We start from the raw sequence: 24,926 nt of genomic DNA on the forward strand, positions 1-24,926 counted from the left end.
TAATTATGGACGTACAAAAATTAAGTTTATCCACCGCACATGTTACATTTTTTATGTCCTAAAATTTAAATATAAAATATCTGTTGGGATGCTACAAGGTGTATCTGAGGAGGAAAAAATTGAAGCTTTCTTCCCCTTTAATTATTGAAGACATAATATATTATAGTTTGACAAAGTCAAAAGCACAAAATTCCATTAATAAGTTATTAATTACATCTGTTGACTGGAAAATAATCAAACACACAGAAACTTATGCTACTCAAATTAATTAAAAAATGAAATTAATTAAAGCTTCTGCCACCTCCCACTCGATATAAATCCCCTAATTAAGGAACAATTTGAATGCAATTAATTCCACTTCTCTTTGATTATTCATTTAATTAAGATGAAGAATCCTCTTCGTCTGAAGGCTGTGAATCACATCTCAATAGTCTGCAATTCAGTGGAGAAATCTGTGGATTTCTACCAGAGAGTTCTTGGCTTCTATTCTGTTAAAAGACCTGCTTCCTTCACCTTCCATGGCGCATGGTATTGTATTTATATATATTTTGAAAAACCCTTTAATCAAAATTATATTTTTTTGTTTAAAAATTAAAACTTTTGTGGAATAGGTTGTACAATTACGGGATGGGGATACATCTTCTGCAGTCCTGTGAGGCGGACGATAAGCCGAAGAAGAGAGTGATAAACCCTAAAGACAATCATCTTTCGTTTCAGAGCGAGAACATGGGAGCTACTGAGAAGCAGCTGAAGGAGATGAGAATAGAGTACGTGAAGTGTGAGGTGGAAGACGATGGGGTCTTTGTTGACCAGTTGTTCTTCCACGACCCAGATGGCCTAATGATTGAAATTTGCAATTGTGAGAACCTCCCTATTCTTCCACTGTCTGGCGGCGATTCCCCGACCGCGGCGGCGCGTTTGTGCAGTATTCAACAAGCGGAGCAACAGCAAAAGCTACAACAGATTCAAAACGCTGCCGTTCAGATGATGCAGCTCCAACAGTTGCTCATCAGCATCCCATGCAATGCATGCACATGAAATTCCTTGGTTTTTTTTTTTTTTTTTTTTTTTATGTCGTGTGGCTGTGGTTGTAAAAACATGATTAAAGGGCAATTTTGAGTTCGTTCTCCAAATATGTTGTGTATTTAAATAACAAGACTTGGTACTTATGTGAATGAAAAATATATATTCAAATTACTTTTAACCATTTATATGTCTTACTTAATTGTTAGTTAGTTAGTTGAGAGGGGTGTACAAAGTTCAAGTTGGGTTAGGTTGAGTGATTTTTTTTTACCCCATCCAAAAGTTACCGTTGGTTGGATTGGTAACCCAACCCAACCCAACTCTTTATTTTCGGGTTGGTACCCGTTGCGTTGTCAAATTTTTATTTTTTTAAGTTTTATTTATTCACCCTCTATAATTATTTGGATACAATCTTATCTGAAATATATTAAAAGTTAACAAATAAACACAAATCAATCTATAATTATTTATAAATAAATAAATAAATAAACGAAAATGATAATATATTAACATAGTTCAACATTGTCATAAAATTAAAGACAATAAATATAGATATTTCTTTAGAATGGGTTAAAGTATAAATATAAACATAAGAATGGATCATAAAATTAAATAAATAATAAAAATGATTAATTTAAAGATTATATAACAAAATATATATATATATATATATATATATATATATATATATATATATATATATATATATAAATATATATAAATATTTTAATTGAAATATGTTTATTTATAGATGAATCCTGAACTATTAAAAAAAATAAAAATATATATAAATTATGATATAACAACAAATAAACTGAACTTAAAATATGCTTTTTAAAATTATATATATATATATATATATATAGCTATAATAACTTAAATTAAATAATGTATAAATCATAATTAAAATAGTATAAAATGTATCCATAGTTATATGTTAGCCTATTTTAATGTGTTTTCAAATAATATGAAATATTAAGGTATTTTTAAAATATATATATATATAAACGAAATTAAACAAAAGAAATTAAAAATAATAAAATAACAAATATATATATATATATATATAAAAGAAACTAAACCAACAAATTAAAAATAATAAAATAAAATAGAAACATATATTTTCTCAGGCGCTAGTGTTCTTCGAACACGTTCAAAGTTAAAGGGTAAAAATAATAAATTTTTTCTTTTTTGATGCTTAAAAATGTTGATTCATCTTTAAATTTTCAGCGTGTTGACGGCTATATTTTGAACTAGTAATATATAAAATAAAATCTTCTTCAATATATCAAAGATTACCTATGTCATCTATTTAAATGTCGGCTCAACAATTAATAGCAATTTTTCTACCGTCAAGGCGTTCAAATCTTCAAGCTTTCACATTTAAAATATTTATCCGATCAAATATATTAAAAGTTTAGATATCTTTCTTGACTACGTAGCATTGCGATGACTACATCCTTACGTATCAGCAGCATTCTAATGTGAATAATAACGAGAGTGAAATTCAAGTTTTCTTAATAACGTTGTTTACTTTTCTTCTTCTTTTTTAATTTTTAAATTCTATTTGAGAACTATTTCAATGTATATAATTAATATATATAAAAAGTATTTATCAAACTGACTTTAGAGATTGGCATTCTTTTTGGATTTTGTAATTAAAAAAAAAAAATACTTGGAATATCTACAGCACATCAAAGAAAATACCCAATAATTATTGTTTTTTTTTTTAATATTAACTTCAAAACTGTTTTATTTTTAGTTCCCAGAAATTCAAAACTTATATAATAATAATAATAATAATAATAATAATAATAATAACTACATACATTTAATGTGGTAACTAAGTCAATGATAGTTTATGTATGCCTATAGTTCCGGGCAATCTTTTTCTTTTTATTTTTTATTTTAATTTGTATAAGTCAATTAAAATTTAATTATTCTAAAAATATTACTTTTTTCTTGTGTTAAGTCTCAATCGAATATAATTTACTCAAATGATTCTTGATTTTGAAAAAGAAATGTCGGGTTAAGATTAAACACTTAAAATAAATATAAATGTTTTAAAGCTTTTTATTGTATGATATTAATCAGGACAAGCTTATATGTAATTGAAATTGATTGTCCTTGACCGAACATGTTCGTGTTGACTTTTTTAATGTCCAATAATTACCTAGTCCGCCTCATGCGTCAAGTTTGAAATTCAAAGCAATTAATTTGAAAGTTTATTAGTAGCATAAATATATATATATATATATATATATATATATATATATATTTAAAGCAATTAATTAAATATTGCATAGGTTGTTAATTGTGTTTTGTTTTAAGAAAAATAAGTTGATATTAAATATAATTAATTTTGAATAAACGCAGTTGTTTTGAGTTTCAGATTAATTCCATTTGGTTCTTTGTGTAATTTCTTTATTTTCAACAAACAATCCATAAATTAATAATCCCAGGGGAAAACTTGCAGAGAATTAACGAAATTAAATTGCTCCGATCAATGTTTGTTGGATTTCTGATGGCGAGACCCGCCGATGGGGCGGCCAAACACGCCGCAGAATCCGCAGCCGGTGAACTTCGGTGAAGATGGGTCCCCCATACTTGGCGTTGGCGACGGCGATATAACCTCCATACGGTGGACGGTGGAAGATCGGGTTCCTTCAGAGGTGGCGGTGGATCCGACGCTGCGACAAGTCCTCAACTCTTTGGAAAGAGAAACGACGTCGGGTTGAAGGTGTTCTTCATAGTGACGCTTTGTGGGTTTCAATTCGCCGCTGTAGAATCTGTCGTCCCAGACCAAGCCGGAGGAGCCCTGACGCCGGAACGACACGGCGGACCTCTGTAAGCCCGTCATGTTTATTCTAAAATCTGAGACCCAAAAAAAAGGAAAGAAGGAGAAGAAATAGAAGAAGATGCGCGTTTTGGGAGTTCTTTTTCTTTCCTTTTTTTTCTAAATATTATTATTATTTATATATATATATATATATATATATATATTATTTATTTTGTTATGTTTTCTGTTGGCCTTTATTTTGGTTTATAAAACAGAGGACGATGCAATTTGGGTAAAAATAGGAAATTTTAATGGCAACTGAATTTTCTGTTTCTTTTTTTCTTTAAAAAAAAAACAAAACTTTTCTTAAAAAAATTAGTTGACCAATTCAGTTACCATGTTTCTCTCCCATGTTCTTCTTTCATCCTTTGTTTTCATTTGATTTCGACATAAAATTTAGAATGAGAAATAATAAAATTATAACCCACCTTACCAAACACTAAATAAATATCACATGTTGTGAATTAAAAATAATAACAATATATTTTCATACGAATGAGAAACTTTAGTATAATAAAATTTTCAAAAAATTATCTGAGTTTTGAATATAGTTTTCATTAAATGTATTGAATCCTTATTTATGTTTCTCATTTATGTTAATTTATAATTAATTACTTTAATTCTTGTAAATGAATTATCACTATTAAAATATTTAAACCAGTTGATGAAAAGATAAAGGGAAGCACTGAAGGGTATAAAAGTGTAAATACAAACTATAGGATTCATCACTAATATGTATTATATCATTAGACTACGTACACACCCTAATATGTCATCTTGTTTATGTTGATATTTAAAGTTGAACATGTGAAGTGGAAGATTTGAAGGGTATATGCTATGATGAATTGAGCAGCTCCGGGGCAGATGAACACACTCTTAATACTAAAAAAATGGCAAAGTCAACACATGAGAGGGACCCCATCAAGTTAAGCTTCTGGTTCAGCTACCTCTAACTAAGAAAGACAAGATTTATGGCACCTACAAGCCCAGGATTCAGTAACAGTATCTAATTTCTTTTGACAATATCACAATTAGCACATCATAGATTTGAAGAAAAACGAACTATTTGCCATTACACCAACTTATTCAGCTAACTAATTATTTCCTTCACAAGCTTCTCCACCTTCCTTTTGTCTTTAAGGATATCACTCAAAGGTTTTGGCCCTCTAAAGTCAGCCGAGGACGAAGCACATCCGATCGAATGACGTTTTTTCATCGACAAGCCTCTGTTTTCTTCTACTTTTCTCTTCTCGTCCTTGATCTGAGAAAGGGTCTTTGGTCCTTTAAATGGAACAGACTTCAGATTGAATCCATGATCCCTTGGAACGGGTTCCCTCGACACAGGTCTTCTTGAGATGTTGGACAGCGGATGTTGTCGTCTGGCCAATCTATATCCGTCGTAATACCTGCAGGGCTTGTATTGTCTAGAGTGCCTAAAAGATCGATAACCACTAATACTATTTGAAAAGGTTAAATTTTCTGAGAGTGATTCTCCAGAAACCTTCCCCACATGTAATGGCAGTCTTCTTCCAAGGGTTGGGTGATATAAACCATCCTTCCAAGGTTTTGCAAAGTTTCTACTTGTTCGACGAGACATTCCGTTTCTTCTCCTTGATAAACCAATAATTGAACCATTTCCAGAAACACCGTCTCTCTGCAGATAACTTCGAAGATCGGTACGATTCCATTCCTCTGAATCTATATTCATGAGTGTGAGCTTTCTCTTTCGAGTAAACAAGGACTTGATAAGTTTCCCTCTCGAGCAGCTGATAACGTTCCTGTCATTGGAAAGGACAGAATTGCGCTCTAAATGGTCATATGAGTGCATCTCACGTTCATAAAGAAGTTCTAAATCAGAATGCATGGGCTCATATGCAATATAGTCTTCATCGTCGTCCCTGCATAATTCAGTATCCAGTTCTCTTTGCTCCAGATTAGTTGATAGAAGGTACTCTGAATCATCATCACTATCCAAATTCTCCGACTCGTGGCCTACAACAACATCAAAGCCAGTGGATGACTCCAAGGGGTTTTCGTCCTCTGAACTGTCCATCATTGGCTCCTCATAACTCTGATCTGCAACTACATGTACATGAGATCTACTATATTTAGATCCTTCAGTCAGAGGTAAGGAGACAGGCTCATCAACAGCCACTTTTTCACACTCGGGCAACGAGATCTTTGCACAGGCACTTCTAATCGAAACATTTTCAGCAGAGGGATGACTGAGACTCTCCCGAAATGTCCCCTCAATTGTTGGACCAACTACTTTTTTGGATGGATGAAGAAATGCATCTGCATCTGTAGAGGCTAGTCCATTTTTGTGAGATGAAGCTGTTTTATCTTCAGAGGAAGATGTATTGCCTATCTTAGTAGATCTTGCAGCAACAGGAATATCATTGCCATGCAAAAAAGTGCATGTATCGCCTTTACTGCAGAAGCCATTGAAATAAAAATAACAGGGAATATTTGTCTTATTCACAGGTACAGAAGATTGAGAAGATTCAAACACTTTTCCAGCAGCACCATCCATTGGCTAAGGAGAAAAAGGAAAGCACAAATTTTAAAAACAATGTTGTTACATAATGAGAGCACGATAAAGTTCCAAGAAGACCATCAACTCAAATTAACAATCACGAGGCGAAAGGTAACAGGAACTGTTAGTTCAACAAAGAGGAAAAGTTAATATCTAAAGTATAAACAGATGGAGGTATCCAGTTAATAAATCATTCAAGGATTTGGCATAAATTTACGAACAAAGCATCCTTAATAAAGATCACATGAAAGGTATCCAGCTACTTGTGTTCTCCACCTCGAACACTGTGTACTGGACCGGGTCAATAAAATATTATAACATTTGAAACAATCTACTAGAATGCATGAGATTCTTCAGAAGGCTTAATAAATTCCTGTAGGGATCTATTTACTCCAGCCTGGCTTCCATTAGATGTTTACACAGCACGATCATTCAACAAATAGATATATACATCACTATAACTAATCTCATATCATTCACAGATTATGCTCGTTTATGTACGAAGGTGATGACAATAGGACTAAGGCCCCTTTTCATGTTGATGGAAAGAACAAAGTTTAACAAATTCTCAAGAGCCATTCAAACCTAAATATTTAAATTGCTAGCTCTAAGAACAGTCTATAAAGACCGGCATTGTTTATTGCATAACAAAGTAAACAAAAACAGATCACTTCGACAATTGTTTTTCTTAAATCGGCACCATAAATCGACTACAGCATTACTTGCTTTCCAAATAAACTTACGATCCAAAAGAAAAAAGAAGAAGAATAATCTAATTCTACCCAACAATATAGGCATGCCTAGGCATAGATTTGTGATAACAGATACCTAAGTTATGGGGATTGAATCTTTGAGCAAAAGCATAACGACGGCATATTCAAAGTTGAGAACCAGGAAAAATGCCCAAGTAAGAAAAACATCAGAGAAATGTGCAACCCTTCCAACAAAAATTTAGTTTTACAGCATACAAAGGAAGTGTTCTTACCAATGAAGCTTCATAGCTAAACATATATAAATAAGATAGATTAAGCGGTCACTGACTCCAACTAAGTTCAAGGGAAATTTCAACAGAACAGATTATAAGCTTACCGGGTGGCGAAAACTACAGGCTGCATTCAAGCAGTTTCCCGCCAGCCAGTAGTAACAATCTCTTGGGTTCAGCCTAGCAATCTCGCTGTGCCGATACTCGCAATCAAACCCCTGAAAGGAAGTAGTTTTTACTCGTTCGAATCAAAATAAAAATTTGAAACATGCAAAAAGCAAACATAAACACGAAAACCAGACTCCACATTAGAATCGAGAAATCTCATGATCATGGTGTGGGGTAGAAAATGAACTGAAAAGGACCATCCACAATGTCCGACGCCCCGTAAATTGAAACACAGAAACCAACCCTACTTCTGTTCAACATTAACAAGTACAATTAGAGGACTCAAACAGAAAATGTCGCCGATGCATTTCGACAGAATGTTACAGAAAACCCTTCAAATGGAAAGCAAGATCTTCACAGTCGCAATAAACCAATGTAATCATAACCCAAATCCTCCGGTCTTGACGCATATCGAGAAGGAATTATAACATTAAGGAAATGACAAAAGAAAAAAGAAAAAAAAAAAATCGATGAACTTCAAAAAAGGGGTTACATTATTTAAGCAACAAAAGCAGACCTTCTTGCAGGTAAGAGGTGAAGCCAAGAAATAAACGCAATCAGTATTCCGCTTCCGAAATTCTTCCCCCATTTGGTATTCTTCTCAAAACTAGAAGGAATTGGAAGAAGAAGAAGAAGACGGGAGAGCGTGTGGGAAGTGAAAAAGAAGCAACAAAATCATCGTCATAAAGGGCCTTCTATTGAATTTTCGATTTTTGATTTTAGATGGCGGAGATCATTTTAAATTAAATTGTGTTACCCAAACCAAACAAAAATTAAAAAATTAAATCTTCTATTTATTTTCGCATCCAATTCCATTTAATTATCTTACAATAATGAACTCAATAAATATATATTTATATAAATTAATTGTTTATCCATAATTTCTAATTTTTACTTTCCTATCGGGATTCTAGCCTTTACCCTTCGTGGTAGTTTTGGCTCAGTATTATAACACATAGGGCTTCATTGCTACTACAACTCGGTTCATTGCTACTACAACGCTTCGCTAACGCTTTGGCTAAATTTTGAATCTTTGTGTTGACGGTGGATGAAAATTCCAATTCCGTAGGGATTCAGTGCTATGCCCCCACTGAGTTTTGAAGGGGAAAAGGAGAGTGAGCCTATCCAGTGCTATGCCCCACTGACCAGACCTTCATTTTTGTCATCCTTCTCTTCAACGGTTGACAGCGCTTCACTGCTCAAAAGGTTGACAGCGTGACGGATTTACAATAATGTAAGATTCTTTCCAACTTCCTTTCCTTTTCACTATCAAATTCAATCACCGCACTTCCTGGAGCTTCTCTTCCTGTCTTACCTAGTTTTGCGCCATACACTATTTGCTTTGAATGTGAAGAAACCCAGAGCCGCTTCTTATTAACAACCTTTGTACTTCCATGGATTCTCGTGTAAATATCATGTCTTTCTTCATATTTTTATCCTGAGAGAATTTTGGGTTTTGGGGCATGGGTATAAATTTGATTCTCCAATCTATTTCTTTCCACCCATTGAATTATCTATCTGTTCTGAGGAGAAATATGGCTGCTTAGTTTGAATCCCACTGAAATTCTTGGTCTTTACATAAATGATGCTTGATGGAGGGATGGCTATGCCCTTTTATGCACTGAATTGCCCCGCACCTGTTCGACGAAATGCTAACGAAAGCATTACTCGCTTTAGAAGGAGATTAAACCCGTATTCATCTCTACAGATTTTCTCTGTTGTTCAAACGGATGAGAATGATAACTTACCAGTGTCCAAGAAGATATCAACTCCAGGGAAGTCTGTGTCAAAAGGTCGAGCTCCTAAGCCGCTTCTTGTCCAGCCAAATACCGTGGGTGTCATAGGAGGAGTATCGGTTATTTCTACTCTACTTTTCTTGGAAAAGCTCGTGTGGTGGAGCTTGAAGGATGGACAACAGAGTATACCATTTGTTGTCTGCAGCGATCCAGCATTAGGCAAAGGGATCCCACCTCTCACTTCATTGACTACATTCCCCGCAAATTCTTCTCAACATGCTCAGACTGATGCTCCCATCATCGAGATTTTGAAGCAAAAATGCGTGTTTCTCGAGCAATCTGGAGCTCGGTGCCTAATTACACCTTGCCATCTTTCACATAGGTGGCTTGGTGACACAAGTTGTAAATTACCTTTCCTTCATGTGGGAGATTGTGTTGCTATGGAGCTTAAAGAGGCTAAGCTTAAGCCACTTGAAGCAGGGAGCAGTGTCCGGATTGGGCTGCTTGCGACTGATGCAGCTATAGTGACTGGTTTTTACCGTGAGAGACTACAAAATCAGGTTTTGTAAATACATTCAGATCTATTTAGTAATTGATTCCAGAATTTGGTTCTGATTTCATTTTGTTTCTTCAGGGCTTTGAGGTTGTCTTGCCAGACGAAGCAACCATAAAGCATATTTTAGTTCCTGCAGTTGAAGCTTTGAACAAAAGGGATCAGGAAGGAGCAAGAAATCTGTTGAGGATTGCGGTTCATATTCTTTTGATAAGGGCTGTGAATATAGTAATACTTGCTTCTGATGAATTGCTTAATCTTCTTCCTCCAGATGATCCTATTCTGAAGAAATGTATTGACCCCATGGATGCGTTGGCCAGAGCAGCCATTAAATGGTCTAGATCTACAGGAAACTTACATGAGAAAGCTTAGCCTTTTCTCTCTTGTTCAGAAGCTGCATCATTTATGTATTCTTAGATAAGAAAATTGGAGCTATCAATGGCTCAAAACTAGAAGCTCTACTTTTCCCCTTTGGTAGAAACTAGTATGTGAAGAATATCCACCTGCTGCATTGTATTTTCAGACAATGAAACAAGAAGAATTACAAGGATTCTGCCTCAAAGAACTGCAATTTGTTTGCAAGGAACAATTGAATATGTGCTGTCAATGCCATTGCCCAGAGCTATGCAACTCGAACTAGCCTCACTAGCCTCAAAAGCCAAAATGCTACATCAAACTCAGCCTGGAAGGTTGATTCATATGAGTTTCAGCTTCATTTTCCATTGTCTTGATAAGCCCAAGAGGAGATAAGTTGATGAGCGATTGCATAAGGGCCAGGAAAGAACATGGAAGCAAGTCCACTATCTTCAGCGTTGATATCAGCAGACTGACTGTGTCTGCTTTCGACTCCGTTGCACAGTTGTTCGACTTTGGCTGCTGCAGATCTTTGCGTCTTCTCGTAGTCGCTTAATGTTAAAGCTTTCTTCACATCTTCTCTGGTGTGCCATTGGGCGTCTGTACACAAAGTTTCAACCAATTCAGATCCATTCAAAGTGAACGAGAATTTCAAGAGGAGTTGTCTTAGAAAGAAAACTAGAAGTGGCGACATTGTAATGCAAATAATGTGAACATTAGTCAATATACCTTCTAACTCAGCCTTGTCCACCTTGATATCGAGCGATTTTGCATACGCAAAGAACCCAACCATCAATTGACATGGCATTGTGCTTCGTCCAACTGAGAAAGAATTTCAATTTAAACGAAGATTCAAACTGATGGCCTAAAAGAGAGATTACAGATATATATATATATATATCTCGATGAGAAACATGAAAAATGAGCGTTTTTTCTTTCGAAAGTACCAACAGATAGTGCAAAGGTGTGGTTAAGAAGCTGTACTTTCAGAATGAACAGACCTGGCCATGGCTGAGAACTGTGATAGACCACCTTTCCAACTTCAATACCAGTCTCTTCCAATGTTTCTCTTATCACAGCTTCTTCCAAGCTTTCTCCAGGCTGATGACAATTACAAAAGCAAATGAATGAATTCTCTAGTTCATGAAATACATGTAACAAACAAGCCCACAGCTAGCAAATATCGTCCTCTTTGAGCTTTTCACTTTGGGCTTTCCCTCAAAGTTTTAGAACGCATCTATACCGTCTATACTAGGGTGAGGGTTCCACATCCTTATAAGGATGCTTTGTTCCCCTCTCCAACCGAGGTGGGATCTCACAATCCACCCCTCTTGAGAGCCCAACGTCCGCATTGGCACACCGAGCTCAAGCCCACCGTTAGCAGATATTGTCCGCTTTGGGTTTTTCCTTTTAGGCTTCTCTCAAGGTTTTAAAACACTTCTACTAGGGAGAAGTTTCCACACCCTTACGAGGGATGTTTTGTTCCCCTCCCTAACTGACGTGATATCTCACAACACATGATATCGTACTACAAAAGTTTAAGGTAATAAATAAACTAGTTATATTCATTAGTGCTAGAAGTCTAATTCTACCAAATGTATTTCTATCATTCTTCTTGCCATTGGCAAAGAAAGGTACCTCCATAAAACCAGCCAAGCAACTCCATTTTCGGGGCACATATCTCGATTGCCTGCTTAAGAGTGCGCGGTCGTTCTCCTGGTCAATGACTAACATGATAACAACCTGCAATGAACAAGATTAATACATAGCCTTCAGTATGCAGAGGTTCAGCAATCATAAAAGCAAAGGATTATGATCTCACAGGATCGACACGAGGGAAAATCCTCAATTTGCATGACTGATTGGAGCATTCCCTTCGCTTCCCAGCTTCCATTGGGACTGTCCTTTCTCCACAATGCCCACAGAAACCTGATGTTCTATGCCAATCTAGCAAAGCCCTGCCCTGAGCAATCAATCGAACAAACCAGAAAGGTACGCACAGATTCAACCACATTTTAAGTAATTAAGAAGTTTGAGAAACGATGTTCATACTCCAAATTGAAAAACCAATTCTGAGCACTTACATGACCAGCAATAGCCAACTGTCCCATTGCCCATGTATCCGACCAATTCGTGGCTACCATGAGCATTCGCAGCTCGATAAAATTGAGCTTCCTTTGACCCAATTCCGCATCCAAATTATCCGCGACAGAGAAATCAGTGGCCCAATAAACAGCATCGTCTTCAACAGAAGAACCGAGATAAACCAACAAATCTTCTGTTACCTTCGACCCAGACAAGGCCAATAGAGTTTCGCAATCAGCCAAGCTGATCCAACCCAGGCCCCACCCAGACGCCAAACCACCGTTGCTCTTACCACCATTGCAAGAAACCAACGGCCAGCCCTTCCTGAAGGGCAAAATTTTGAAATCTGGTGAAGATAGCAAAGGGGTTTTCGCCAGAAGCTTCGATTTCAGCGATTCGAACGACGAATCGGGTGAAAGGGGATTTCCAGGTTTGGGGGTTTTGGATCTTATAGGGTTCCGCGCAAAGGCATGTGACTGTAAATTAATGGACATGGAAGGGGTTCCGGTGGAGGAACAGAAGGTTGCTCCATTGAAGGAGGAGTTAAACGGCGGGAAGAAACGAGACGAAGCAGGAGGAAGACGAAGCAGTCGTGAAGTCGATTTGGATACAGTGAGGAATGTTCTTGCGCCGTTCGCCATCAGAAATCCAAGGCGATCAAAATTCAAAAAGCAGTTTTTGTTCATTCTTTTGAACTCTACGTGGTTATGAGGTGTCCAATTCTCCTTCACAAATCCCCTCACTTGAAAATTCACCAACACCACCAACGTCATCCAACCAACAAAACAAAACAAACAAAACAAGCCTACTTCAGTGAAGCAAAGAGAAGCAAGAACAATGGATGAACAAGTTGAGGTAAGAATTTTCCATGATAAGTTAATTGGAATCTCCAAAATAAACAAAATCTTGTTTGCAGCCACAAAATTAGAGTTGGGTTTGACTCAGAATTTGAGGGTAATTATTAGAAGGGTGTTTTCCATTAATGTCCATTGAAGTGGGGCATCTGGTTCTTATCTATTTTAACAACTTATTTCTTTGAGATTATGAGTCTTATCTTCTTAGGAACCTGCCTGCTATTCACACAGATTCTGAATCTTTAACCTTTCCCCCTGCTTCAATCTCATTTCAATTTGATTTTGTCCACATCTCATCTCATTCAGTTACGTTCGAGACAGACAGAGAGTAGCATTGAGGATTATTAGGAGAGAGCTCATGCTCAAAGTGAATAATATCATACTATTATAGAGAATTGTAATTTCTAACCAAGTAACGGCTGTGTTACAATGATCGAGGAGGAAGTATATGGGCCTATTCTAAGTGCTTACATTATTATTGTTAGTCATTAAAAGAAAGAAAAAGGCAGCATTTTGATAGGAATCAGATGCCAAGTAGGCGATATAATCGCATAAACAGAGTCTTCCAAAATTCCTTCTCGCTTTAAACTGCAGCACCTGCAGCGCCCAGAGTTGTATTACAGACCCAACTGAGCTACAGCATCAAATATTGTAATTGATATGAACTTACCGAAATCTCTTGGCGTTTTGCATTTAAAACACTCTGCCCTGCTTGCATAATTATGCACTCCGCATCCCATTCTGTAGAACACAACATTATGGTTTTGGGTAAGGAATTTGAAATGTTGTGTAGGTGAAACTAATGCAGATTGTTGAGTGTGCGTACCTTGGGCAAATCCAGTCTCCAGATTTCCATCCAGGCGGGATAGTTGCATCAGATCCATACTGATAGGCAGCACAGTCAGGAGGATAGGCGGACTTAAACGCACCACATTTAAAGCAGTTGGGGCGGCTAGCGTAATTGTGAGCTCCGCAAGTGAGGGTGGTGCAGTACCAGTCCCCGGGCAACGCCTCCGTGTTGTTGTAAGTGTAAGTTGAAGGGTCTGGGCCTCCATACTTGGGGTAAGCGCAACGATGGCAGGCTTCTCTTTTCTTGAAGTTTACGTTCTGGCAAGCGTTGCATATCCAGTCTCCTGATGACCAGCTCATTCCAAAATAAAGAACTCAGCTTTGATGAAGAAAAGGAGATTTAAATTTTGGTATTGTTTGGTGGGGGGAATGGGGTGTTTATATAGTTCTTCAAGTTCTTGTAGCGTTGGGGTCCATTTTTTGGTATTTTTCTTTCCTTCCTTTGCCTTTACACAATTGGTTCGATTCCTGAAGTTGAATTTTTTTTACTTTTTGTTTTTGTTTTTGTTTTGAGTTTCATAATTGATGAAGTTAGGGTTATTTATGGAAGTGTTTGATTTGAAGTTGAGATGCTAAGTAGGAATGGCCTCTAGAAGTGGGGAATTATCAAATTCCCCATCTACTATGTTTATTATTTTTTATATATTCCATGCACACTATTATGTAGTATAATATATTTTCATCACTACCTACCTATCTAGAATAGAACAAGTCACCCGTCTCAATCTATTTCTTTTATTTATTATTAGATATGTTTCTTTTACTCGGCATGGGCCTCGAATAGAGAGGAGATTTCTAGTTAGATATATGGAACTGGGGACGAAGGAGAGTCGAGATTTCTAGCTTTTGTTTTAAATATTTGTGAGCGTTGTGAGTTAGTTTGAGTGCATCTCAACTAATATTACAAGACAATTATTTGTTCTTGTTACATTTGATTATCAAAAAAATAGGTAGGATATTAAATTTTAAGCAGATGACCATGTGAACTCCATCTCAATATTAATGAGGTAGGGATGATGAGAGTTTACGTAGGAAGTGATAGCTAGCTAGCTAGCTGCAGATCAACGCACTATAAAAACTAATGAATACGATGTCTTTGTGTTGGATGACGTTTGTTTGGTCCAACTGGGACGAATAAGCCTTCCCCATGTAGTTTCATTACAAAATAAAAAGAAAAAAGAGGGGTTAATTAAAAAAAAAAAAAAAAGAACTTGTTTTCTCCAAGAAGTTGTTTGTTGGGGTATTATTAATATAATTGCCCCCTCCTATTTTCTATTGGAATCTATTCCTATTTATTAAGTGCTCATCCATCAACCCTCCAAATTTCTCTTCCTTCAATAATTCAACAAAAAGATGGCCACTCCTATTGCTTAACTCATATTCATGCATATTCGATTTTCAGTGAGATGGACGACGATATGTAATGAATCAAGACAAACAATGTTTACTAGCGATGAGGTTAGAATGTTACATATACGGTTAGCAATAATATTGATATGACATGACATGTCTATTAATATTTCAATTTATCCTATCATATCAAGCTAAGTTTACGATAAAAAAAAAATATTTATTTAATGAGTATTCTATATAGGTGAATCGTGTAAACGTCTTAAAGTGAATGAAAACATAAATTTGATATCGAACTACTTTAATAAATTTATGTGTCCGGTCAGATTTTGAGGTTTATTACCGACTAATAAAACCATATTTTTATATAAAATTGAAGAACTAAAATAAAATATTTAAAATTTTATAGATATTAAAATAGAATTAAAAAGTTTTTTTACGCAAAATAGTTTGTTTAATTGATGAAATTTATATGATGTTTTAATTTTTTAAATGACAATACTTTGACGCTAGGAGGAAAATAATATGGATTAAATTTAAGAAAAGTTGAAAATAATTAAATTGGAATAATTGGGATTGCGGCGAACCGACGCTGGGTAGAGTTCATGGGTCAGCGTGAGAACTTTACAGAAATATCAATTTTTTTTTTTTTTAATTTGGGAATATTTATAAATTTTATCGTCTCCAAAAATATCTATATATTTATTTATTATCTACATGTGCATGCATGTAGGTAAGGGAGCTATTAGTAAATATAACAATGGTACACGTGGCGGTCGTACATTGGGTTGCTAAGTTTGACCCAGCATTTGATAAGGAAGAATAAAAAATAAAAAGAAAAAAGGTAAGGACAAAAATGTAATAACCAGAGAGAGACAAGGTGAATATTCCAATTAAACATGAAAACCTTAGACAAATGCCCTTTCATTCCAAAAACTCTTTTTATTCTCTCCATTTTAATAATTTGTAAAAAAATAAAATAAAATAAAATAAAATAATTGAGTGTTTTTAAAAGAAAAGGCAAACCCCTTTAATAATACTTGGAGAATCCTCATCCCAACACTTGAAAGCAAAGATCCCTTTATATATTCCCTCAATCTGAATATTCCAATTTTCCATTTCTTATTTGGCTTTTCATATCCTTAACCCCTATTTTACCCTTTCTTTATATGTAATTTAAATATATTAAAAAATAATTTAAACTCCAAAACTAAATTAAAAATAAAAAATAAAAAAATCAATTTCTAATTGGCACTTGTCTTTGGCGGGTAGGGTCCGTACAACTACATTTCAAATAATAACGACCCTTATCTTTTGCGCTTTGGATTTCAATGATTCGACGGCTCTCGATGAGTCTGTCAGCGGTTATGCCATTAGTTTTCTTTGTCAGAATGATTCATTCGGGAGTTAAGCCGGATTCTTATACTTTTCCTTTTCTATTCAAGTCTTGCGCGAAGCTAGCCTCCTCCCATGGAGGGAAACAGATTCGTGCGTATGTCTTGAAGCTTGGGTTTTGTTTGATGTGTATATTCATAATTCGCTCATCATCAATGCCCATTTGGTGTTTGATCAAAGTAATTTAAGGGATGCAATTTCTTTTACTGCACTAATTGCGGGTTACGCTATGTGGGGTAATACGGATCGCGCACGGAAACTGTTTGATGAAATGCCTGTTAGAGACGTGGTGTCTTGGAATGCTATGGTTGCTGGCTATGGGCAAACTAGTCGATCTAAGAAGGATCGTTAATGTTTGAAGAAACGAGGAAGGAAAATGTCACCCGTCTCTGTTCTTTCTGCTTGGAAACTCGACACGCTTTTGGATTGAAGATTTTGGGCTTCATTCGAATCTTAAGCTTGTTAATGCACTTATTGTGATCTTCAGACTGCTCGTGAGTTGTTTGACGATATGCCTGTAAGGGATGTGGTCTCATGGACTGTAATGATCAGAGGTTACACTCACATGAGCAGCTATACATGTTTATATAATCATAAACTTCGATTCTGCCAGCACCTCTCTTTGGACGAGTCTGGTCGATATGTATGCTAAATGCGGCAAGATGGCAGGTTTTCCGATCATACGACACTTCACTTAATTTTGCATGTAAACTCGGTTGCCGATCATGTAATTGTAACCTGCTATAAATTTTTATTTAAAAAAATATATCCAAGTATAGTTCCCAACAGTAAACTCTTCCTCCACAGTGGAATTTGAGCCTGTGGCTGATGAACAAACTACATCTTGTGAGAATCAGATGCAGCCAAAGCTGGTATGCCCTTTGTGCCGAGGGAAGGTAAAAAAGTGGGTTGTTGATGAGCATGCTCGTCAGTTCATGAATGCAAAATCAAGAAGTTGTTCTTGTGAGACATGTAACTTCAGTGGAACCTATACAGATCTTAGGAAGCACGCAAGGAAGGAGCATCCTCTTGTTCTCCATCAGAAGTCGACCCAGAACGACAGCATAATTGGAGACGACTTGAGCGACAAAGGGACCTGAGAGATCTTCTTAGCACACTACAATCATCATTTGGAGAGGATAGGGTTGATGATGATAGTATTTTGCCCATTGATGATGGGGGCTGGCTCACAGTTTTTCTCCTTATTCGAGTTTTTAGACCTGAATCCGGTAGAAGGAGCAGCAGTTGGTCTAATGTATCTAGAGCTGGAGAGCAACCAAGTTATAGGAGGAGAGAGTTATGATCGGGAAATAGGATCATCTTCCAGAGACGAAGATAATAACTCTTCAGACGTTGGATCAGGATCGTCGAGGCATCAAGATCGCACACAGCGACAGGCAATTTCCCACATGGAAAGAAAGATGGAGGCTGTTCCTTGCTGCCTTTATCATGCGTTCCGTTGATTCTGGATCAATTCTGGTTCGAATCTTGTAATTTACTGCACCTCCAGTCATTTAATCTCTTTCTAATTTTCAATAAAATTACTCTGTTTTCACAGGAAATGGTAAATTCAACCTGGACCATCCATCTTCTATGTCAGCTCCTTGGATATCCAGCCTCAAAGAAACAAACACAAAAGGAGATTCTTGTTTTGATGATGGATATAATGGAATAACTGAACAAAGAATATTTGGCGGTGTATCTTCCTACACACTGGTATGTAGCCAAGTATTTTTTGGTTCATATTATAGCTCTAAGCTACATGAACGCTATATAAATGCAATCTGTTAGCTAAATGTGTCTCTTAGTTGAGCTCAATTTCACTTTTTCAGGTTCAACAATGTATACTTGAATCATGAAAGATCACCCAAAATGTTAGAAGGGTCGGGATGACTTCTAACTGGTGAGATTTTATCGGTTGGTTAATTAAGCAATAATCTAAGTAAGTTGTAGTTCAGTGGATGTTCAAACTTCTAACTTATTAGTTAAAATCATATATTAAAAAAAAAAAAACTATGCTTTACTAATGCATTTGAAGGATTGTTTAAAGTTCATTCCTGCCCACCAATCAAGGAGTGTCACATGATTATCTACATATTCAACAAATCATGTCTTTACCCATCTAGCAACTTTAATAAATTGGAGCAATCCAAACAGAAATTATTTTGGGAAATTAGGGTGGCCCACTCATAAAACACAACTCTCTTTAATATATAATTAAAAAAAAAATTAATTGTGTATTTAACAAAATTTTTACCTTGGTAACTATTTTATTTTTATTTTTAAAAATTATGTTTTAAAAAAAAAAAACTTGTTTTTTGTTTTTGTAATTTGACTTTTGATTCAAATATTTTTTTTAAAAAATGTAAAATTGATGGCAGATGCATTGAAAAAAAAAAGCATAAATTTGAGAAATAAAATACTAAAATTACTTAATAATTAATTTAAGCTTAAAAAAAGTTTGAGGAAGTAATTAGAAGGTTTGAATAGGCTGGAGTTGTTTTATTTTACCCTAACAAGTCATTTTCCAAACAAAACCATATATTTAATTATTTTATTTAGCAGAATGAAGCACAATATTATTTATTTGGGTGTGCACCAAATCGAACGTCTGGGAGCCCACCTATTCGTTTATCTTCTTTCTCATTTGCCACTTTTATATTATTGATGTTTCTGTTAATAATTTCTTCGAAATTCCTGAGCTTTTTCTTTTTCCCATCTCGCCGGAGATCGACCCTACTTTCTTTTATTCCTGTTTTTTCTCCGATGGGCAGAGAAGGGTAAGGTAAAAAGGGAAGGGAAAGTAAAAGTTAGGAGGTTTTCTTTCTAGATTTTCAAGTTCAGATTCATTCAGGAGAGATATTCTTGCGAGAAAGAAAAGAAAAGGAAAAAAAATTGAAGATGGGAGCAGAGAGCACCTCGGAAACGACCCCCGTAAGTGGAGATTGGAACGAGAAATACGAGACCCAGGTGGTGTTGAACGTTTATGATCTCACCCCTGCCAACAATTATTCTTATTGGTTTGGTTTTGGGATTTTTCATTCGGGTATTGAAGGTGATTTTCGTATCTGCTTATGCCCTCTCCCCCCTTTTCTTATCTTCCTGATTTTGTTTGGTGTTTGGTGCACTCCTTATGTTTGTTAAAATGCATCTGATGCTCTGAAGAAAGATTGTTCAAACCTTCCTCCTTTTTCTTTTGGAATTTCTTCAAGTATTTGGTCTACAATGGAACTGAATCAAAACTACAGAAGATTGATTTTAAACATCTTGTGTTGATGAATGAACTCCGAATCATCTTCCATTGTCTGGATTGGTTGATCTAAAGCTGGTTCTGGATGTGTGGAACGTTTTCAATGAGGTGTTGCAAAATCTTTTCTTGTAGTTGCCATTGAAATATCCGAATCATCAGGGTCAGCGAAATCAGATTTTGTAATGTGGGTTGTTCTTAGAATCTTCCAACTGTTGTAGATCTTGTTTTCTTCTCTGATTAGCCATTGAATATTTGGAGAGAAATAGAATCTCTCAAGTTCTGTGTGTGTTTCTGTTTATGTTTATGTTTGTTTTAGGGATAAGAGGGGGTTTGGTGTGATCTCATCATGTTTTTAGGATTGAAGCATTTTTGGATCAAAAGAAAGGCTTCCAACTGATGTAAAACTTAATTTATGTATGAAAATTCTTGATTATAAGTCAGAATTTTCAAGTCAATGTTATGGCTATTGTGAACCTAACGTGTGAATTCATTTAAGTATGTTTGGTGTTGCCCACAGTCCACGGTAAAGAGTACGGATTTGGAGCTCACGACTTCCCTGCTAGTGGAGTTTTTGAAGTAGAACCAAGGAGCTGTCCGGGTTTTATATACCGATGTTCTGTCACGTTGGGAAAACTTGATATGCCTCCCTCTGAATTTAGAACGTTCATTGAAACTGTTGCCTCTGAATATCATGGAGATACATATCATCTTATTTCCAAGAACTGTAATCATTTTACTGATGATGTCTCAAGCAGATTGACTGGGAAACGGATACCTGGATGGATTAATCGGCTCGCTCGGATGGGTAACAGTTTTATCCATTGAGCTCTCTTTGATTTCTTCCCAGCACACCATTGTTCACTTCCTTTGCATCCATCTTTGCATTGAATTGCTCTTGCCATTATGTTGATGCCATTGAAACCTATATACTGCTCCTTTTCTAAGAAAACTTGAATAGAAACTTTGTTTTTTGCATACTTTTCTGCTTGAATTGATTTTCCTTCCAAATATGTGAAAGAAAAGTGATGATGGTTTGTTCCTTAATTGTTCCATTCTCAGTCTTTACTATGATGCAAATAAAAGAACGAATGATGATAATTTACTGTTGTAACTTCACTCAAACAAGTTTGATGGGCATGGATGTCGCCTGTTTGACATCGAACTCGGTCTCTGCATGCATTTGCAAGCGTAAAAGTGAATTCTGCTAATTTCTTCTGGTGAAAACTTCAGGTGCTTTGTGCAGTTGTTTGCTACCTGAAAGTCTTCAAGTAACTACTGTCAAACAATTGCCCGAATACCACGAATACTCAGGTTTGTGGTCTTTTACTTGGATGTTTTATTTTTCCTCCTTGGGTTGATCTAGAACCTTTGGTCTGATGCAATACGTATGTAGTTAAAAACTTGAATCCAACGAAGTATGCTGTTATAAGCATTACCATTTGGGGTTTGTTTCCTCCAGAGGAAGAATGTACCACCGGGTCTCCGTCGCTCGACACTCGACTGGTCTCGGCAGAAATTGTGGAAGATGAAGATAAGCGGCTGCTGACAATATCAACTGGAATCACAGATGTTGCTTTCGTCCCAGAATCTCACAAGTGAAAGAGAGCAGAGAGGCAGGTGTCTTGTATTGCTTGCAAATCGCATCTCCCATGCCCGCGCCTAATGATCTTGTCTCCATTGCAAAAGTAAGAACTGTTTGGCTTCTTTGTATTAAATGTTTGGGAGTAGAATTGTTTTTATTCCGTAGATAGTGTTACTTCAGCTTTAATTGGCCCAAAGAGACATCGAGATCACTTTGAATGCTGTTTTGCTTCCATATCCTTTGAAATGATCACAGTATTGCCTCGATTTGCAGAACAACTCTCAGTTTCAATGTTATATTATGAGTTAAGTTACATATTTGATCTCTGATACATTCTTAATAAATGTGGCATAAGAAATAACATTGAGCTTTTTCTATGTCTATTAAATATCATCCTAAAAAAACATCAGATATGGCAGAAAAATCAAGTTGAAAATGCAATGATTGTTAGAATGTTAAGAAGTTCCTAAACATTTTTAGAGCTCAAACATCATATACATACAAATTATACATACGAATTAAAGTTCATATATTATGATCCCAAGGTTAGTTAGTAAAATAATTCATGTAATAGTTTAAGTCTACCTAGTAGATATTGTCTGTTTTGACTCATAAGTAATATTAAAATGAGAAAACTTTTCACACCTTTGCAAGGAAAGTTTCGTTCTCCTCTCCAATCGATATAGGGTCTCACAATCCACCCCCTTAGGAGCCAGCGTCCTTGCTGATAAGGAGCCAGCGTCCTTGCTGATACGCCACTCGATGTCTGGCTCTAATACCATTTGTAACACCAAAAGTAGATATTGTCCATCACCATTAGCCTCATGATTTAAAACGCATTTGTTAGATAAAAGTTTTCACACCCTTGTAAGAAATGTTTCATTCTCCTCTCCAATTGATGTAGGATCTCACAATTCTCCTTTATAATCTAGTGCGATAAAAAGCTTATAACTTCAAGATAAACATAGTATCATACGGATTATCAAAAGGAATTTTCTCATTCATATAATAATGTGAGGAAAGTTCAATATAATCAGATTCATCGTTCATCTCACAATAGTTAAGGTACACAAATTTGAGACAAAACTGTCTGATGGAATATGAAAGTAAGAACATGAAGCAAAACAAGCAGGAAAATGATATATAGTGAAGAGTAACACTCAAGTGTGGGATAAAGTAATCCAACTTCCATGGGTCAGGGTATCTCTGCAGGTTCCAATCTTGGTGTAAAAACCATATCAAATATAGGTTCAAAAGGAATATAATATATATATATATATATCACACCAAATCTGTTCCCAGTAAACTGTAGGGCAAAGAATTTGTCTAAACATCATAAGTAAAGATGGTGCAATTTGAAGGGCTTTCCCTTCCTCCTCCCTCTATAGCCCCAACTTTGAAGTTAACCAGGCGCAAACCTCATCCATCTCTTCAGGAACTGTGTAGTGCCCAAGTCTGTAAACAAAACACGACTCGATATCAAACAACACGTTACTTAGTTTCTTGATTTTAACACACACACAAAGTCACATACGTGTTGTAGGATTTAAACGTAACGTCTTGAAATCCACATGAACGTAATGCCTGTGAAGATTTCTCTCCAAATTTATAAAGAACCACATCATCAACTGCAACACGTTTCACACCAAACCATTATCAGAAATGCAACAAGCTCAAATTTGTAACGTAATATTCTGCATGAACAATTATAAATTCATAAATACCTTTTCCATGACATAGCAAAACAGGCAACGATCCCGCTCCACTATTACTAGCTTTCATCTCTTCCATCTTGCTCTTCAAGGTCCTGGAATCACCACGATAACTCGTTAAATGAAGCTTTGTATTGATTATAAAAGGATCAAAGATTGTCCAGATGACAAAATTAAGAAGCCAACTTTGAACATGGAAGCCAGCCACTAAGCCCCACAACTGCACTCAAATTGGCTGGATAAGGATTGCCATTCCCATATTTTCCCAGTGAATGGCAGGTCGCCGAGTAAAGCGCAGTAGCTGCTCCCATACTGAACCCTCCTACAGCAAGCTTAACTGTAAAAAAGATTACAGCACAATCAGTAGAAAAAGCAAAAACAAATAGTATTTAGAAGGGTAAGAGAAACTTACTGTCAGATGGCTCTGTTGATAACAAATATGCAACGTGAGCGGCTGAAGCATCCAACCCCTCTAAATCATCTGGACCATCTTCTGAAAGATCTTCCACATCAAACCCTGGTTTAACAAGAACATCAGTCTTGAATATATAAGATATCAGTCTTGATGCTCTTGTTATTGTAAAATACATGAATAACAACTAGACTTTGCAGCATGGAGATCCCGGTTCGAGCGACGTTGAATAATTAAAGGAAAAGGGATTTCAGTAAAGCTTACAAGCAGTGGAAGGAAAGCCACCAAATAAAGCAATTGGTCGAGTAGGTGCAGTTGGACATATCCATTTAATCTGCATCAATAACTCCAAGCTTAAATTCATCTTCCCACCATGGAGAATAGCAGTGTAAATGCTTGTAAATAGTTTGATAAGCTTCATATTCTTACATTTGGTAGGGGAAGGGTCTCCAAGAGCTGCGACCAGCTGTCGAACAAAATCAAAACATTTCTGAACATAATAAAAACAATTAAGAAAAGAACAGAAAGAAAGAAAGAAAGAAGAAAACCTTGCGCCATTATCACCAAGACCATGAAGCCAGACAACAGTAGCTTGGTGTCTTCCCTTGGGCCTCACTACGTGGGTTTTACCAAACTCAATTGCCTTTCTGGCAGTTTTAACACCTGAGGAGACGATGATACAATCAAGCAACAAAGTTCAAGCTTCCACAAAACAATATAATGTAAAGAGAAGAATGCAGAGGGATAAGTCCATTGACCAGAGACAACGGAAGAGCCAGCAAAACTCATATTCGCAGTACAAACGGCCAAGTGAACCGCCACCTGAAGAGATTGCCTCAGAATGGATCCTGCCGTAGCTACCTATGCCAAGAAATGAGAGGTGTTGGAATTGTTTTGAGAAACTTGCTGAATTAGAAATCATCCAAGGACCAAATCTCCTCAAACACCATCCAAAAACAATGCAACCACGCCCACTTTAATCCAAGATTAATGATTCATTTCATCCTTTCGACCAAAATTTCCATGATTCAGTCCCCTTTCAACCATCCAAGGAAGAAAGAGTTGAGAATGAGAGAAGAGGAAATGCAATAATAATAGAAACTATCTCAAATTTCAAGAGGTCGTTCAAAAATAAATGCATTTCAACCCAACCCCATGAAATTACAACAATTTTTCCCGTATGACTAAATCCCAAGAGCAGCAAAAAAGAACCCCACAAAGTCCTCAAAGAAACCACCAACAGAAC

General features: G+C 36.1%; 8 protein-coding genes and 1 pseudogene across 15 annotated transcripts; 4 read left to right on the forward strand and 5 right to left on the reverse strand.

The window, feature by feature from the left end:
• Window positions 1-359: 359 nt before the first annotated feature.
• Window positions 360-1,185, forward strand: LOC111792139 (glyoxylase I 4-like). The gene is made up of 2 exons (XM_023673470.2): window positions 360-528; window positions 612-1,185. The coding sequence occupies exons 1-2, from the start codon at window positions 386-388 to the stop codon at window positions 1,036-1,038; spliced, it is 570 nt and encodes a 189-aa protein (XP_023529238.1). The 5' UTR covers window positions 360-385; the 3' UTR covers window positions 1,039-1,185.
• A 2,341-nt stretch (window positions 1,186-3,526) lies between these two features.
• Window positions 3,527-3,883, reverse strand: LOC111793347 (uncharacterized protein At1g15400-like). Its single transcript, XM_023675192.1, has one exon. It carries the CDS (start codon window positions 3,881-3,883, stop codon window positions 3,527-3,529), a length of 357 nt encoding a protein of 118 aa, XP_023530960.1.
• Window positions 3,884-4,707: 824 nt separating this feature from the next.
• Window positions 4,708-8,265, reverse strand: LOC111793472 (zinc finger CCCH domain-containing protein 32). 3 transcript variants are annotated; one of them, XM_023675369.2, is made up of 3 exons: window positions 8,042-8,265; window positions 7,488-7,598; window positions 4,708-6,398 (listed from the first exon to the last, which is right to left on the reverse strand). In XM_023675369.2, exons 1-3 carry the CDS (start codon window positions 8,135-8,137, stop codon window positions 4,953-4,955), a joined length of 1,653 nt encoding a protein of 550 aa, XP_023531137.1. In that variant the 5' UTR covers window positions 8,138-8,265; the 3' UTR covers window positions 4,708-4,952. The 3 variants fall into 3 exon arrangements, with proteins under 3 accessions (XP_023531137.1, XP_023531138.1, XP_023531140.1); XM_023675370.2 differs by having other exon boundaries at window positions 8,066-8,264; XM_023675372.2 differs by lacking the exon at window positions 8,042-8,265 and adding an exon at window positions 7,688-8,025.
• Window positions 8,266-8,787: 522 nt separating this feature from the next.
• LOC111793383 (uncharacterized) lies at window positions 8,788-10,402 on the forward strand. 2 transcript variants are annotated; one of them, XM_023675226.2, is made up of 3 exons: window positions 8,788-9,844; window positions 9,919-10,019; window positions 10,109-10,402. In XM_023675226.2, the coding sequence occupies exons 1-3, from the start codon at window positions 9,131-9,133 to the stop codon at window positions 10,110-10,112; spliced, it is 819 nt and encodes a 272-aa protein (XP_023530994.1). In that variant the 5' UTR covers window positions 8,788-9,130; the 3' UTR covers window positions 10,113-10,402. The 2 variants fall into 2 exon arrangements, with proteins under 2 accessions (XP_023530994.1, XP_023530993.1); XM_023675225.2 differs by having other exon boundaries at window positions 8,789-9,844; window positions 9,919-10,402.
• LOC111793382 (nudix hydrolase 19, chloroplastic) lies at window positions 10,327-13,049 on the reverse strand. Of its 2 annotated transcripts, none has more exons than XM_023675224.2 (6): window positions 12,276-13,049; window positions 12,014-12,154; window positions 11,830-11,934; window positions 11,193-11,292; window positions 10,921-11,013; window positions 10,327-10,791 (listed from the first exon to the last, which is right to left on the reverse strand). In XM_023675224.2, exons 1-6 carry the CDS (start codon window positions 13,047-13,049, stop codon window positions 10,550-10,552), a joined length of 1,455 nt encoding a protein of 484 aa, XP_023530992.2. In that variant the 3' UTR covers window positions 10,327-10,549. The 2 variants fall into 2 exon arrangements, 1 of the variants encoding a protein (XP_023530992.2); XR_015420705.1 differs by having other exon boundaries at window positions 10,652-10,791; window positions 11,176-11,292.
• Window positions 13,050-13,498: 449 nt separating this feature from the next.
• On the reverse strand, window positions 13,499-14,584 carry LOC111793384 (RNA-binding protein csdA). 2 transcript variants are annotated; one of them, XM_023675229.2, is made up of 3 exons: window positions 13,957-14,583; window positions 13,801-13,871; window positions 13,499-13,727 (listed from the first exon to the last, which is right to left on the reverse strand). In XM_023675229.2, exons 1-3 carry the CDS (start codon window positions 14,277-14,279, stop codon window positions 13,714-13,716), a joined length of 408 nt encoding a protein of 135 aa, XP_023530997.2. In that variant the 5' UTR covers window positions 14,280-14,583; the 3' UTR covers window positions 13,499-13,713. The 2 variants fall into 2 exon arrangements, with proteins under 2 accessions (XP_023530997.2, XP_023530996.2); XM_023675228.2 differs by having other exon boundaries at window positions 13,499-13,871; window positions 13,957-14,584.
• A 2,369-nt stretch (window positions 14,585-16,953) lies between these two features.
• On the forward strand, window positions 16,954-18,902 carry LOC111794006 (uncharacterized; annotated as a pseudogene). The gene is made up of 5 exons (XR_002815005.2): window positions 16,954-17,031; window positions 17,212-17,265; window positions 17,504-18,203; window positions 18,283-18,440; window positions 18,557-18,902. The product of XR_002815005.2 is annotated as an uncharacterized LOC111794006 (transcript).
• Window positions 18,903-19,317: 415 nt separating this feature from the next.
• Window positions 19,318-21,871, forward strand: LOC111793062 (deSI-like protein At4g17486). Of its 2 annotated transcripts, none has more exons than XM_023674768.2 (4): window positions 19,318-19,779; window positions 20,492-20,779; window positions 21,205-21,285; window positions 21,368-21,871. In XM_023674768.2, the coding sequence occupies exons 1-4, from the start codon at window positions 19,626-19,628 to the stop codon at window positions 21,571-21,573; spliced, it is 729 nt and encodes a 242-aa protein (XP_023530536.1). In that variant the 5' UTR covers window positions 19,318-19,625; the 3' UTR covers window positions 21,574-21,871. The 2 variants fall into 2 exon arrangements, with proteins under 2 accessions (XP_023530536.1, XP_023530537.1); XM_023674769.2 differs by having other exon boundaries at window positions 19,323-19,779; window positions 21,434-21,871.
• A 930-nt stretch (window positions 21,872-22,801) lies between these two features.
• Window positions 22,802-24,537, reverse strand: LOC111793061 (uncharacterized). The gene is made up of 9 exons (XM_023674766.2): window positions 24,439-24,537; window positions 24,229-24,343; window positions 24,110-24,146; window positions 23,945-24,014; window positions 23,681-23,785; window positions 23,455-23,605; window positions 23,281-23,363; window positions 23,091-23,184; window positions 22,802-23,011 (listed from the first exon to the last, which is right to left on the reverse strand). Exons 1-9 carry the CDS (start codon window positions 24,467-24,469, stop codon window positions 22,939-22,941), a joined length of 759 nt encoding a protein of 252 aa, XP_023530534.1. The 5' UTR covers window positions 24,470-24,537; the 3' UTR covers window positions 22,802-22,938.
• Window positions 24,538-24,926: the final 389 nt, after the last annotated feature.

This window comes from Cucurbita pepo, chromosome 4 (assembly GCF_057944985.1).
Source record: "Cucurbita pepo subsp. pepo isolate OVF chromosome 4, ASM5794498v1, whole genome shotgun sequence".
In the NCBI taxonomy this organism is placed as follows: domain Eukaryota; kingdom Viridiplantae; phylum Streptophyta; class Magnoliopsida; order Cucurbitales; family Cucurbitaceae; genus Cucurbita; species Cucurbita pepo.